Source organism: Xenopus laevis, chromosome 7L (genome assembly GCF_017654675.1).
Source record: "Xenopus laevis strain J_2021 chromosome 7L, Xenopus_laevis_v10.1, whole genome shotgun sequence".
NCBI classification, from domain to species: Eukaryota; Metazoa; Chordata; class Amphibia; order Anura; family Pipidae; genus Xenopus; species Xenopus laevis.
This window is the reverse complement of record NC_054383.1, coordinates 78,027,478-78,042,482: the sequence shown is the minus strand read 5'-3', so window position 1 is coordinate 78,042,482 and position 15,005 is coordinate 78,027,478. Positions and strand designations below refer to the sequence as shown.

Sequence of the window (15,005 nt, the reverse complement as noted above, 5' to 3'; positions counted from 1 at the left end):
ATGCAAATATGTTAGAGACATCTCCTTGCCCCGCAGTTAATCTAAATGCTAAGTGCAGACCCAGAGTAGCATATGCTGTGCCACCATGTTTCTAACTATTCCCAGGCGTCCCTCGACAAACACCGAGTAGAATTTTCATTTTTTACTCAACTGTGTATGAAGTTAGGGATGCGTGGACAAAAAAGGCTGTTGCTTTTTTTCCTGAAAGTTTCACCAACTCAGGGAATAAAACTTTTCAACTGGATTCCTTAGGTGTGGGAGGTTCTGACATATTGGCAACTCTCCAGTGAATTGAGCTTTTCTGCTGCTTTAAGTTTTTTGATGCAAATGACACATAATATTTCATTTTGTTGCTGTCTTTTGCTGATTAAACTTATAACTATGCTTACAACTATGTATATACATTTGCCCAATCTTTGTACTAAAGACTTAAGTTTCTGAAAGATTAATAAACCAATGGAAAAGAACAGGCTTGGTAACTGCTCTATAGAATCTGAAGGTGAGACTAAACAGTTTGAGGACGCATAGTAAATATGACAAAACCATACCTGAATCTCCTTTAAGGGGGCCCTTACAAAATGCCATGTGATATATGGATCCTGAAGAGAACTACTGGAATACCAAACTGGTAAAACAATGTTTTTTCCTTCCACAGCAATTATAGTCGTCTGCTCAACATGGACTTCCAAGAGTGCCCAGGTAACATCTGAAATAAGTCAAACATATACATATTATTCAAATACATTATACTATCTAGTAGAATAAGGCAAAACAGCAGAGGTCAAATACAAGAGTCCTCTGCACTCAACCCATTATCAATATATTTAAGACAGAGACATTTTGTGGATACTGCTACTGAAAAATGCCTTACCCTTCAACCAAAACAGGGATTGTTTGTCCATATATTGCAATATATTTAAGCTGGCCGACTACGTCAAAATCATCCCATATCTGGCCAGTCCTACACTCAAATTGCATCTGATTCATTAAGAATTCTATTGCTTCATTTTACATATTACAAAGGGACTAAGTTTTACCTGCAACTTACTTGCTGCTTTCAAAGTAAAACTCCCAAACTTGGCTGCCCTTTTATTAGACACCAGTGAGATTCTGTACCGTTTCTGAAATAATCAAGTTTATCTTCACTATTACTCTCTCTCTGCTTCTTCTCATTCTGCCTTCATTCAGGAGTTGGGTGTCAGATGAATGATCCAATATATCTTATAGGGGGGGCTCCTTTTGCCTAGAAGATGTATTAAAGCTCACTTTATTAAAATCACCAGAAATTCTGTCTCTCTACATGCAGAATTTGTGCAAAAAGCAATGATTTTTTAGATTTTGTTTGTACTGGAATCAGTTATTTGAGTGAGCTCTAATACATCTGTAAGATATATTAGATCATTCATGTGACACCCAACTGCTGCATGAAGACAGATGGAAGAGAAACTGATGCTGAGAGAGGAATAGTGAAACAATGCAGAATTTTTAATAGGTTGTATTAAAAAAGTTTCTTACTTCGGTATAAGGAAGCTTATAATAAATGTTCATTTTGCGATACTTCCCCTTTAACTGGCAGTAACTGTATTATTTCTATTGCATGATTCAACAGTACAACCTGGCTATACATTAACCTTGACACAGAATTACGGACAAACCACGCGGATGATGCAGTACAATTGCCTATGCCTTTACAGTTTACTGCACCTGATCATAAACAGACTAAAAATAACTGTTACTTGCACCAGCAGTGTACTTCAACACAGATCAGGTTCTATAGGGCTGATCTATCAAATATTGATAAAACCTAAAGCATTCCCAGCAGTTTGATATTGTAATCATCTCATATGCATTGCCTCAAAATAACAAACAAATTATGGATGTCCAATGTATTAGGGTACCTAGTTATCGTTCTCAGTACCTTTAACAAACTTAGATACCCAGTCACAAATAACTTTATGCAACTCTTCTATGTATCCTTACTTTGTAGGTACAGTAAGTAGCAATCTTCATACCCCTGTCTAGATCTTTACTAATTACAATGTATAAGTTGAGTTCCACTTGACGTGTCCCTTGTTTAAATAATTGTACAAATCGTGGCTACAGATTATTACATATCATTATTATATATCATTACATTTTTATTTTAAAAAGCAACAGTAGTTTAAAAGCCATGTACATAGATAATATTCACAATTTCATACTAAGTAATAGTTTCTGCTTGAAACCTAAGCAGTCACAGAGCTGCATTGGAAGTTTTTTTTTTGAAAAAATGCTGATCTGTTGGAATTAAACAAAGTCTCTCTCATTAGGAGCTGAATGTGCCAACCCTGTGACCCATGGTCACCCTTCATTGTGATCCAATAAGAATCATCTGTATGAAATCTCAAAGATAAAAGTCAGTTCCAGTGTAGCTAGTCTTTATTTGCTGAGCCAAAATGCCTATTGTTTCACTAACAGGAACAATCCTTTCATTTTACACAGAGTTTATATATTTACAGAATGTCCTGCTTTATGGTTTGTATTCCTCAAAGTGTAAAGGCACCAATATCGTTATAAAATGCATTTCAATTGTTATGCACAAACTGCTAGAACACAAGGTGCATATTATTTTCAATATTAATTCAACATTACTGTCATTTTTGTAAAGTATTATCTTTTGTTTTTTTAAATTGAGTTGTTGAATTTTAGTCTGTACACCAGTGTGTAATCTTACAATTGCATTATGTCTGAAGCTGCAAACATATGAGCTACTATGAACTACCTGCACTTGGCTCAACTTCTGGATTTTCGTTATACCTAATGGGTACATGTAGGACTAAAGATTGGTTACATTATTTATCTTTGCATCTGTATTTCTACAGGGTGCAGGTAGGATTAAAGATGGCTACTGTTACTGATCTTTTTATCCATATGCATTGATATAAGTAACATCAGCAATACTCTTAATAACTCAGCATGTTTGTTTGGAGAGGCCTCCATATTAACGTAAATAAAATGCAGAAAAGCAAAAGTACCCATAGAAAGATTTGTGTTTTATTCTTTTAAAAATGGACCTTCATTATATGCAGAATTATTAACACCCCTCTGAGCAGCATAGCTCAGCTTCAGTTGTGTTATTGTTGAGCAAGTAGAGTAAATTTGGCATAGTAACCTTGCAGTCCTGCAGCACATGTTGAAATATTGTGCAACTATGGTATCAGCAGGCCCTATCAACAACACTGGCTGGCAGAGACAGGGATTCGCATTTCAACAAATTCCTGTAATGCCACCTATCCTTGGCCATTGCAATTAATTTAACAGGGTATGCAGTTATTTAAACATCACAGATATAACATGACACATTTAATTTATTTGTGCTAGAACCAAACAACATATGCTGTGTTGACATTCTTGTAAAAATAGTAGAAATCGACCTGAAAAGCAGTGAGTTGTTTAATTAGAACACAGAAAGATATGCATCACACTTTCTAAGAAAGGGTCAATGATTAACTGAAGCACACTGGGTTTTTGCTGCAATATATATATATATATATATATATATATATATATATATATATATATATATATATATATATATATATATATATATATATATATATATATATATATATATATATATATATATATAATAAAAAAAACCTCCAGCCTTAGAGTTACACACAGAGGACTCCATCTGAGTAGAAACTGGAACACTGTATACACTGTATTCCTGTACTGGTATGGGACCTGTTATCCAGAATGCTTAGGACCTGGGGTTTTCTGGATAAGGCATCTTTCCATAATTTGGATCTTCATACCTTAAATCTACTAGAAAATCATGCACACATTAAATAAACCCAATAGGCTGATTTTGCTTCCAATAAGGATAATTATATCTTAGTTTGGGTCAACTACAAGGTACTGTTGTATTATTACAGAAAAAGGAAATCAGCTAAAATACTTTTAGACGAGGGAGGTAAGAGTACAATTTTGTTTTTAGGAACAGTAGTGGATACATTAAAGTTACTTCCAGTGAGCAGTACACGTTTGGGACCTGTTATCCTGAATGCTCGGAACCTGGGGTTTTCTGGATAATGGATCTTTCTGTAATTTGGGTCTTCATACCTTAAATCTACTAGAAATCGTGTAGACATGAAATAAACCCAATAGGCTAATTTTGCTTCCAATAAGGATTAATTATATCTTAGTTAGGATCAAGTACAAGGTGCTATTTTATTATTACAGAGAAAAGGGAAATCTTTTTTAAAAATTTGGATTAATTTGATAAAATGGAGTCTATGGGAGACAGCCTTCCCGTAATTCAGAAATGGGTTTTCGGATAACGGATCCCATACCTGAATAATCTAAAATATGCTTAGGATAGACATAAGGGCATTCTAAAAGGGTTTCACTAGAACACTGAGCATATTTGATGGGTCTATATTCTGTATTCTAACTTCATATTGTTTCCGAAATGATAGCTGAGGAAAATCTGATCATGGGCAAAAATGTGTATCAGCATTTAGTATGTTTTTTTTTCTCTCACTTGGGGCAGAAATGCTACATATACTTTTAGGATGAAAGCCAGAGTCTCACAAGATTATGACAGTCATCGCTTTCTGGCTGAGGATGTTTGCAGACTTCAGAAATTACAATTATTACGGATTGGAGGAAAATGCTGGTGTTTACACGGTGTAAATACGTAACGTAAAGTAACGTAAGATAAGGGTTATATAGTACAGGGCAAGGTTTTAACCAAGTCTACTGTCCAACTAATCAAGTCAACTTTTACCAGACTCATGCAGTAAGAAAAAAGGAAGAAAACTGTTTTTTGGATGATCTGGGTTGTTGGACAGACTGACTATATAACCCATAACAGGTGTTAGTTTGTTGCTAAAAAGAGAGATAAAGATAATAAAACAATCCAAACATATAATTAAGCAACAATACTCTACTTCACATTGATACAACTGTAAATACCAGTGATAATGAGCCTGTAAATGCTGTCTATTCTGCTCTGCGCACCAGAGAATGTATTGTGGTTCATTTCATCTACACCACACAAATACTGATGGGTTTCCAGTTGTCTAGAGTTTGGGGCACAATAAAATGAGCTAACCAATGTCTGGAAGAATGTGTTACTTGTAAATATGTTTATTAATACATTGTTCCTGGAAGACAAACCCTGTGTTCATTGGTTAGATGCTTTTTTTTTTTTTACCAAGCAAGGAATAATCGGAATGTTATGCTGAATGTTCCTGTATCCTGTATGTTCTGCTGAAGAGCATCTTGCTCCTGATATTCCCAAAAGCAGATCCTGGAACTGAAAAGTGTGCTTACTAATAATTAGCTCATATTTCCAGGGCTGCACTGCCTAACTGCACACAAACAAAATACAGGTATGGGACTTGTTATCCAGAATGCTTAGGACCTGGGGTTTTCTGGATAACAGATCTTTCTGTAGTTTGGATCTTCATACCTTAAGTCTACTAAAAATCATTTAAACATTAAATAAACCCAATAGGCTGGTTTTGCTTCCAATAATGATTAGGCATATCTTAGTTATATAACTATGGGAGATGGTCTTGCCATAATTCAGAGCATTCCGGATAACGGGTTTACGGAAACAGATCCCATACCTGTACTTCATGCTCTGATTGCAACTGCATTCTGTAATGGGCAGCAAAGGGTTCAGCTTTTTGTTCTAAAAGTAGCAATATAAACCCTCTAGCAGTGCTCCTGATGTCACAGATAAGTAAATGAATAATGTGGGAAAAAACATTTTCCCATATATGCAATCTATTTGTACGCTGGCATGTGTTATGTTTGTTCGGGTATTTAGTTATACACAGAATATTTTTAGATGTCATAGTTGCTACTTTTTCGCCATGTACATTTCGGCTTCTGGCCCAGAGATACTTTACTGTTTTAGGAACAATGGCGGGCTGGAAACAATGGCTAGAATTATTTGTGAAAACATAAAATTTCAGTAAAACTAACTATAACTTTAAGCCCTTTTAACCATTATAGCCTGCAGAAATAAAAATAGAAACAAAAATGAAAAGCTCTGAAAACCTTTCAGTGGGTGTTTTGTTAATACGGGAATGGGGCCTGTTATCCAGAATGCTAGGGACCTGGGTTTTCTGAATAAGTCGTATTTCTGTAATTTGGATTGCCATACTTTAAGTCTACTAAAACCTAATTAAAACATCGATTAAACCCAATAGGATTGTTTTGCCTCCAAAAAGTACAAAAACAAAGTACAAGGTACTGTTTTATTATTACAGAGTTTTATCTTTCACGTTTAAAAATGCTCATTATTTGATATAAATAAAGTTTGAGGGAGATCGCCTTTCTGGAATTCAGAGCTGTTTGGATAATGGATTTCAAGACAACAGATACCCATGCAGACAAAAAAACAAAAAAAAACGGCTGTTTCAAACCCTACAGTTCATATATGTTCAAGAACAAAAATCACCTTTAGTCCAGCTGAATAAAGTTTACATTTGTATAAGATAATATCTAGAGATTTGTTTTAGCTGACTGTATCTGATTATACCATTAAATCCTAAACTATTCTGTAAATGGGAACCATTATATTTTCTCACACACTATGATATATGCATAAGGAAGGTATGCTGTCTAATGATGGGCCAATTTATTCGCTAGGTGCGAATTTGTGGTGAATTCCTGGGATTCGCCGCAGGTAAATAAATTCACGAAACCGTCGCAGAAATTCGCCAGCGAAAATTCACCGGCGTAAAAAAAAACGGACGCCGGCACAATTCGCCAAAAACAGACACCATTTCACAAATTTTTCGCCGTTTCGCGAATTTTGCTGGAAATTCGCAAATTTCAAATTCGCCCATCACTAATGCTGTCACAAAATTTACTAAATTGATCTCCAATGCAGAAATTAAGAAATAGGATCTACACTGTACCCTTTTAATTAAAAAAAATCCCATCTGTAATTGTTATAATACTTGAAAAAAGACTGAGCATTTTATTCTCCCTCCAGCACTTCCTACAAAGGCCTATCAAGTTGATTAACTAGCAACTGTGGAGTCTTATTCTGCACCACTGCACACAAAGAAAAGTTTTATGACATTTCCAGTGTTTAGCCTTTTCCAAAAAAAAACTGTTCACCCTACAGATACATGCAGTACTGCATGGTCCATGTTAATCATATTAGGCATAAAATACTAGAAATTGTGAAAAAAGATAATTTGAAATCAAATACACATAAAAGCTCAAATCAACAGACTAGGTGACTTTATATACAGTAGGTTGTAGGTTTCCCAGGATATACAGTGGTGCTTAAAATTTTGTTAACAGTGATGGGTGGATTTGTCCAATTCGCCGTGAAATTTGCGAATTTCCCGCAAAACGGGCAAAAAATTCCGTTAATCGGCGATGGTGAAATTTCGCTGCAAATTCGTGAATGTATTCGCTGGGGGTGAAACACGTAATCTCGCCGCAAATTCGCGCCTGGCGAATAAATTTGTCCATTACTATTTGTTAACCCTTTTATATTTTCAATACTTATGCAAACATATGACTGAAAAGATGATCTGTCCTAAAAATAGATTATAAGAGGCAGATTAAAGGAGAAGGAAACTCTAAATTACTGGTGAGTTCCAAAAATTGTCCTTTTTGATATACAGGTATCGGACCTGTTATCCAGAATGCTCAGGACCTGGGGTTTTCCAGATAATGGATCTTTCCGTAATTTGGGTCTTCATGCCTTAAGTCTACTAGAAATTCACCCAATAGACTGGTTTTGCTTCCAATAAGGATTAATTATATCTTAGTTGGGATCAAGTACAAGCTACTGTTTTATTATTACGGAGAAAAAGGAAATCATTTTAAAAAATTTGGATTATTTGGATTAAATGGAGTCTATGGGAGACATTGTGTAATTCGGAGCTTTCTGGATATTGGGTTTCCGGATAAGGGATCCTATGCCTGTACTGGTATTTGGCTTTTCACTCTACTGCTCATTCTCACCCACGTGAAGATGGAAGACGCAGGAAGAGAATCACTTCCAGCGAGCATCACGGAGCGATCCTTTTTATACTGCTTATTTCTTTGTGCGGGTGAGCATTCACAGTGGAGTGAAAAACCAAACTTTAACAAAAAAGCTGTCTTTTTCAGTCTACTGGGCATGCGTTATTCCTGTGATACTGCAAAAGTGGAAGAAGAGAATGTCTCTGTGGTGCTTGCTGAAACGGATGGTGCAGTTTTCTGACAACAGAAGCACTGGCCCGGGGTATCAAGCAAATGATAACAAATACTGGGGGAGGGGTGCAATATAACAAAAAAACTAAATACATACACAGTACATACACAGTGAAATTGTAGTCAGTATACCTTACCACTACTGTTTAAAAGACCACCTTACGGTCCTTACCCTATTATCTGTGGAGGGGTTTAAAAGTGTTATAGTGCTATTTATTCAGGTATAAGCTTGGTGCAATGTGGTCAATCAGAGCTCTGTTTATGCAAATGAAATACACTACCTGACCACACAAATGTGTTAAAGCAGTTACTTATTAGCTAAATAAGCCAATAACTTTGAAAGCTGAGCAAAGCTATAAATCTTTGGTTACTCTCTATCAATAAAACTTTTTAACACTGTGGGGGTTATTTACTAATTATTGAATTTATATCATTATTTTATTAAAAAAAACACAACCAAACTCCTATGCCCGATTTGACCTTATTTATTTTTTAAAAAACTCAAATTAATTGGATCAGGAAAAAATCCGATAAAATCAAGCGAAAACGGATCAGATTTTTTCAGACTTTTTCCCCAAATTACTAGATTTTTTTTCCAGGGGTTTTGCCCGAAACCCGGGCTAAACTCATCGCAAACCATGATAACTTCAAATTGAGATTGGTGCCTATCCCATTGACTTATGGCTGACCTTGACAGGTCTCATATGGCGGATTTTTGAATTCGGTGTATAATAAATCTCTAAAATGTTTTTTTTGCCTGACCAGATAAATTCAATGTTTAGTAAATAACCCTCTGTAAATAACTTAAAAAATCTTGGACATGAATGATATGCTTGCCTACTAAAAAGTCAATAAATCATAAGAAAAAATCCTTTCCCTCAAATATGGGTTTCTACAAATGTGACCCTGCATACTGCAACCCATATGGCAAGAACAGCAAGTTACTGAAGTAGAAATTTTTGCTTTAAGTGGCCCCAGAAAAGATGGGGGTACTGTATAAAAATGGTTATGGAACGCCTCAGTGACTAATTATATCCTTACAAATCTATCTATTTATCTATGTATCATATATCTATCTATTTATCTATTACCGTATATACTCAAGTATAAGCCGAGTTTTTCAGCACCCAAAATGAGCTGAAAAAGTCTACCTCGGCTTATACTCGAGTCAGCTTAAAGGAAAGAACTAAAAAGTTTGCCGGTATGTTAAAGTTGCTGCATACTCACTGATCTGAACCATGCAGTGATTCCTCCGTGCTGCCCATACTTCTCCCCCCTCGTGGCTTGATCCTCCTTCCTTAGCCCTCAGCCCCTCCCCTCTTGTCACTCAGTCCTCCCACCTCAGCCCTTCCCCTCTTAAAGCGATACCAACAGGTTTTCAATAATGGTATAGTATATAACAACTTATATATTGGTTGCACTTTTTATTTTTTATTGTAGTCGCTCAAAAACTATGTTTGTAATACCTCAAAGATCAAGACACACTTCCGCCCAACACCACGACCAGCGGATTAAGGTATACATCATGCTGTCCCTACTCTCCTCAGGGTGGCGTTAAAATTTTGCATTCCCACTATGTGCTGGTCGCGTCTAGTAACATGATCCACACTTGGCAGAGTTCTTCGTCATGCCTTCACTGAAGCCACAGAGGGAAGAGTTTGTCACTTGCGCAGTTTAAAATCGTAAGGCAACATGATGATATTGAGGCAGAAACAGAAAGAAAGCACAGTTATCATGGCGACTTTTACAGACTCAGCAAACGTTGCCTCTAATGTATACTTAGCAACGCGAAGGCAAACATGATGCTGAAAACGGCGAGTTTACAGTGGAAGGGTAATAATATCGAGACTATTATAGAAGTTTAATTTTTGGAAGTTACAGCTGTCAGGATCGCTTTAAAGGCTCATTCACTTGGGTGAGGACAGGGGGGGTGGCGGCGAATGGGAAAGAAAAGTTCAGGAGGCACCCGCAAGGTGAATGTAGTCTAGTCAGTGGCGGGCTCAGCACCCCGTCACCAGTCATCATGCCTAGAGCCTTCCTGGTGAATTGAAGGCGTCCCCCACCCATGACTCGACTCTGTTATTACGTGACTCTGTGGAAACAAACGCACTTACAACCCCCCCCCCCCACAGCTGCTTTCTATAATAGAGTAGCGCTGGGACGCATCCGCTTATCGCTAAATAAAGCATAGGGAACTCTGTATTCGAGCAGGTATTCACATTTATTCAACAGACTGCAAATTGGCCATGTCATAATATGCATTTCTCACCCCATGGCTTATACTCGCGTCAATATATTTTCCCAGTTTTCCTAGGTGAATTTAGGTACCTCGGCTTATACACGGGTCGGCTTTTACTCGAGTATATACGGTATCTATGTTCATTTTAATATATAATTTATATTGTCTATAAATAAAAGAATCACTAACTGCATGCAGTTGATGACTTGTCTACATGGCCCCATATGAAAAGAATGATTACAAACATGTAGATCTATCTGTGAATTGTTTTGTAATATAATCATGTGTCTTGGAGTGTTGTACAAGTTTATGCTTTAACTGAATGTTTTTTTTGTTTGGACTGAAGTGCTAATATCCCACTAGTCAATTCAATATTTTATCAGACAATATTCCACCCTGCATTAACTAGAAAAATGTAGTTGATTTGGAAACTTGGAAACGTCTATGGACAGATATGAAATTTCAAACTGTATAACAGGTTTCTGGATAACAGCTCCCATACCTGTACTGTATAATGCTAGATGATGTAATGACTTACTCTATATCTGTATTTCACAGACTTTTGAAAACATTGTTTTGATTACTGAAGCTTTCTGTAAACTAGCATACATCACATCAACCACATTCTTGTGCCACCATCTCTTCCAGGTACTATTCTGGAGAAAATATAAACAACAACAATTGGTCTTAAAGATATTTATATAAATACACGTCCATTATGATAAATTAAGAAAAGTTTGTTATAAAGTAGGGAATGCATTTGGATGGACAGTGTGAGGGAACCAGTGTCTTGAAAACCTATTTGTGTATAGTCAATATAGATGATATGATGGACACATAGTAATATGTACTATGTGTACAATACTGATTATTAAAAGTAATATTATACTGTTATTACTCATGTTTTTATATGGGTTTGTCTATTTATAATAACAGACGAGTATGGTCCTGTAACCTTGAGGCATCTACGTTTATGCTAATAGATTGAAAATGGATTTCTGGTCAGCAGACCCCTGGGATTAATGCTTAACTACAGTACATGAAGCAGTCGGTATGTTGTTAATGCATTTGGATTTCAGGGCTCTGCTAAAATTATCAATAAACTTGTTGTTACTTGCCCTCATTTGTTTCAATAATCATCCATGACCTAGCTTGCTGTAACATTAGTGTGTGTGTGTGTGTTGAGTGTTGTGAAGTAAATAAAAAAGGTGAATGCACATGTTAAGAATAATTGTGTATTTTTATATTCCTTAGAAATGCACAGATAATTGGAGGTAAATATACAAATATATGCACTATAAAACTGTTGATGATCATTCTTTCTTGTTCCATATGTTTTAAAAATATAACAACATTTTTTAAACGTAAAAACTAAGCAGATTTGTGCTGGGGAGCCTTGGGCCCTGACCATTGCTGCTTATTTCTACCAGCACCCTCAGCGCGCTAGTCAGAAACTAAGCATAGAATAATTCAAAATCAGATTCCTATAAAATAAAATGGAAAATACTAAAAATATTAGTGCCCAGGATCGTCAAACAAAAGTCCAAGTTCTCAAAATGATTAATACGTTTAAAGGAAAACTATACTTTTAGAATGAGTATTTAGTTAAAGGATAATGCAGAGTGGGATTAGCCAGTGGCACATACTATTAGAAACGTATATCTTTCATGAAAAGACTTTATTTATATGAAAGTGTTTTAGATGTGGCCAGTTTTGAGTGATTCATTTTTACAGAAACCTTCGATCTTTAGGAAGATAGTTTCCCTTTGAGGAAGATCAAGAGGGTTAGATTCGAATCTGGTTGAATCAGGACCTGACTATAATGTACTAGTTCTTGAAATGGGAAGTATAAACATTGACCATTTGGTACATTTTGATGTGCCCCTGCTTTTTTAAGAATAAAAAAAACCCATGGTCCCCGCCGACCCAGGCCTGCTAACTCCAGCTGGAACAGCTATAGTGGCCATAACAGTGAAGGAAATGGTACAATCTACAAGACCAGATGGTGGGGGTGTGGTAGCATATGGCAGTGCTGACTGGAGTTTATGTCTGGAGTGGGGGGGGTCCCCAGGTGGCAGCTCCTGTAAGTCCCAGACACCCCAATCAGACTGAATCCAGCTGACATTTAGCTTGATATCAAGTTTGAGTCAACTCCACTGCCACATTGGCAGTATCAGGAGCACTCTTGCTGACCCATCTGCAACCCCTGCAGAAATGTTTGGAAGGATTTACCAATATTTTTTTTTTTTTTAAAAATTGTCAGTATGACGTTAACCCTGTACGTTTTCTATAACTAAATATAATAGTGCAATTATCTCCCCCCAAATCATGCACACCCCATAAAGTTGTGCCCTAGACAGTTACCTACCCCTAGTTTCAACTGACTGTACCAAACCACATGGGCAACTTTGTGGGACCTTAGTGATTGTTTGTGGGATGTACTGAACCCACGTGTTTAGTATCCTCAAATCATGTGATCAGGCCTGGACTGGGAGTCAAAATAGGTGCTGCCATTCCAAGTACATAGAGGCCCAAACAGCCCCCTGCCAGCCCAAACAGCCCCCTACCAGCCCACTATATGGCACCTTTCTATAGAACCATACAGCAGCCCCTCTGGCATTTGCCAGAACCCACAGATTGCCAGTCCGGGCCTGCATGTGATCATGTGATTTTTGTTATTACTTCAAAGATAGGTTTTGTTTTAGTTTTGGGGTATGAATGTATTCTTATTTAAGTTTAATTTGTTATATTTGCTTTGAATGAAAATAGAAATTACATATATTCATCATATATTGCCTCCATAGAGTCTGACTATTTACCAGTACAGATTTTTTTATTATCCATGATACAGTAGCTTTTCATTTTTGGAACCGACTAAGGTTGCCAAAGTTCACCCAACCCAAGTGCGAAAACATATTGTTTCAAAATATTTCTGCTATTTATCTGTTTGCAGATATCTGTAACGCTTTGCATGGACCGCTTGTGCAGCCTTTACTCCTTTCATGCAGAGGGCCAATACACTTTATGGTCATTGATCAGATTTTTGAACCATTATGATATCATGAATGGAGATCTTAGACAGGTATGGAATCATAAAAAAATCCTTTAAGGTCAGCTTGTGGCCCACAGGCCTCCAGTTTGAAAGTCTGTGAATTACAGATATAGAGTAAGTTATTACATCATCTAGCATTACACAGTACAGGTATGGGAGCTGTTCTCTGAAAACCTTTTATCCAGAGAGCTCTGAATTATGGAAACGCCATCAACCATAGACACCAGGTTATCCAAATAATCCAATTTTTTATAAATGATTTCCTTTTTCTGTTATAATAAAATAGTACATTGTACTTGATGCAAACTAAGATATAATTAATCCTTATGGGAAGCAAAACCAGCCTATGGGTTTATTTAATGTTTACATGATTTTCTAGTAGACTTAAGGTATGAAAATCCAAATTATCCATAAAACCCCAGGTCCCGAGCATTCTGTATAACAGGTTTCATATCTGTATAAGCCCTCTCTGTATCTGAGATTTATTATTTGAAACAGTAATAATTAAATCATTGTAGCCTATACAAAAGGCACATCCTTTAAATAAGATATTTAATTCTAAAGATGTTACTGAAAGCTGAAGCAGTGGGTGCTTTAACTCAAACATGACTATCCATTGTAACTGCTTTTCTTCAAGTGGGCAGGGCAAGAACAAAACTACATCTTCCAGCGCAAAACATTAATATGTAAGTGATAGTTACACAATTTATTTTCACCAAAGACTATTATTGCTATTAGGAAAAAAAAGGAGAATGCGCTAGTGCAGGAAATATGTGAATGAAATAGATGACCAGTGCTTACAGTTTTATCTCTAACTTGGATTACAAGTATAAAAAATACAATCCACTACAATTGTAGCATTTACTTTATGATGCAAATTGTTTCTGTGGAATACATTTTTTATATTAAAGGCCACATGATTTTATAATACAGTAATGTCTGCTACATTGGAAACATTTCCTGCTGCTTTCCTTATCAGTCGCCACTCAGGAAACCTTGCTTCTATTAGATAGCTTTTCTTTTTATATTCACAATACTTTGAAACATCTGCAGCACAGTTGGAACAATGAAATCCCCACCTACACAAACAAAAAAAAATGTTCTGATAAAAATCTGCGACAAATGCAACACATTGTGATATAAATAAACTTCATTCAATGTGACAAAGATCGCATCATGGTCATCTAACTAAATGCCACTGCATATTTATTAAATGAGCACCGGTTTATGTACTATACAAGGCTAGTACAACGATAAAGAGCTTTCTTGTATTGCATAATTAAAAGCCCAGTTATGGCTGTCTGCATAATCCACTTAGACTTTGAATGCTAACCGTTTTTCTTGGGTTAGTGAGTCTAGAAACCATTAAGAAGACCAATTGCGAGGCAAGATTTTTTTTTTAGGTTGCCACTGTTTGTTCAACATGGGCAAACAGATACTGTATTTAGATTCCACCCTGAAAAGCAATTCAAGAAGTCACAAAAATGCAAACTGACT

General features: G+C 36.3%; 1 protein-coding gene across 1 annotated transcript in view; it reads right to left on the bottom strand.

The window, feature by feature from the left end:
* Positions 1-15,005, bottom strand: part of esam.L (endothelial cell adhesion molecule L homeolog) — a 70,907-nt gene that overhangs the window by 19,810 nt on the left and 36,092 nt on the right. Inside the window, exon 2 of the mRNA XM_018225732.2 lies at positions 549-706. Coding sequence (XP_018081221.1) covers positions 549-706 — 158 coding nt within the window. The remainder of the gene's footprint in view (positions 1-548; positions 707-15,005) is intronic.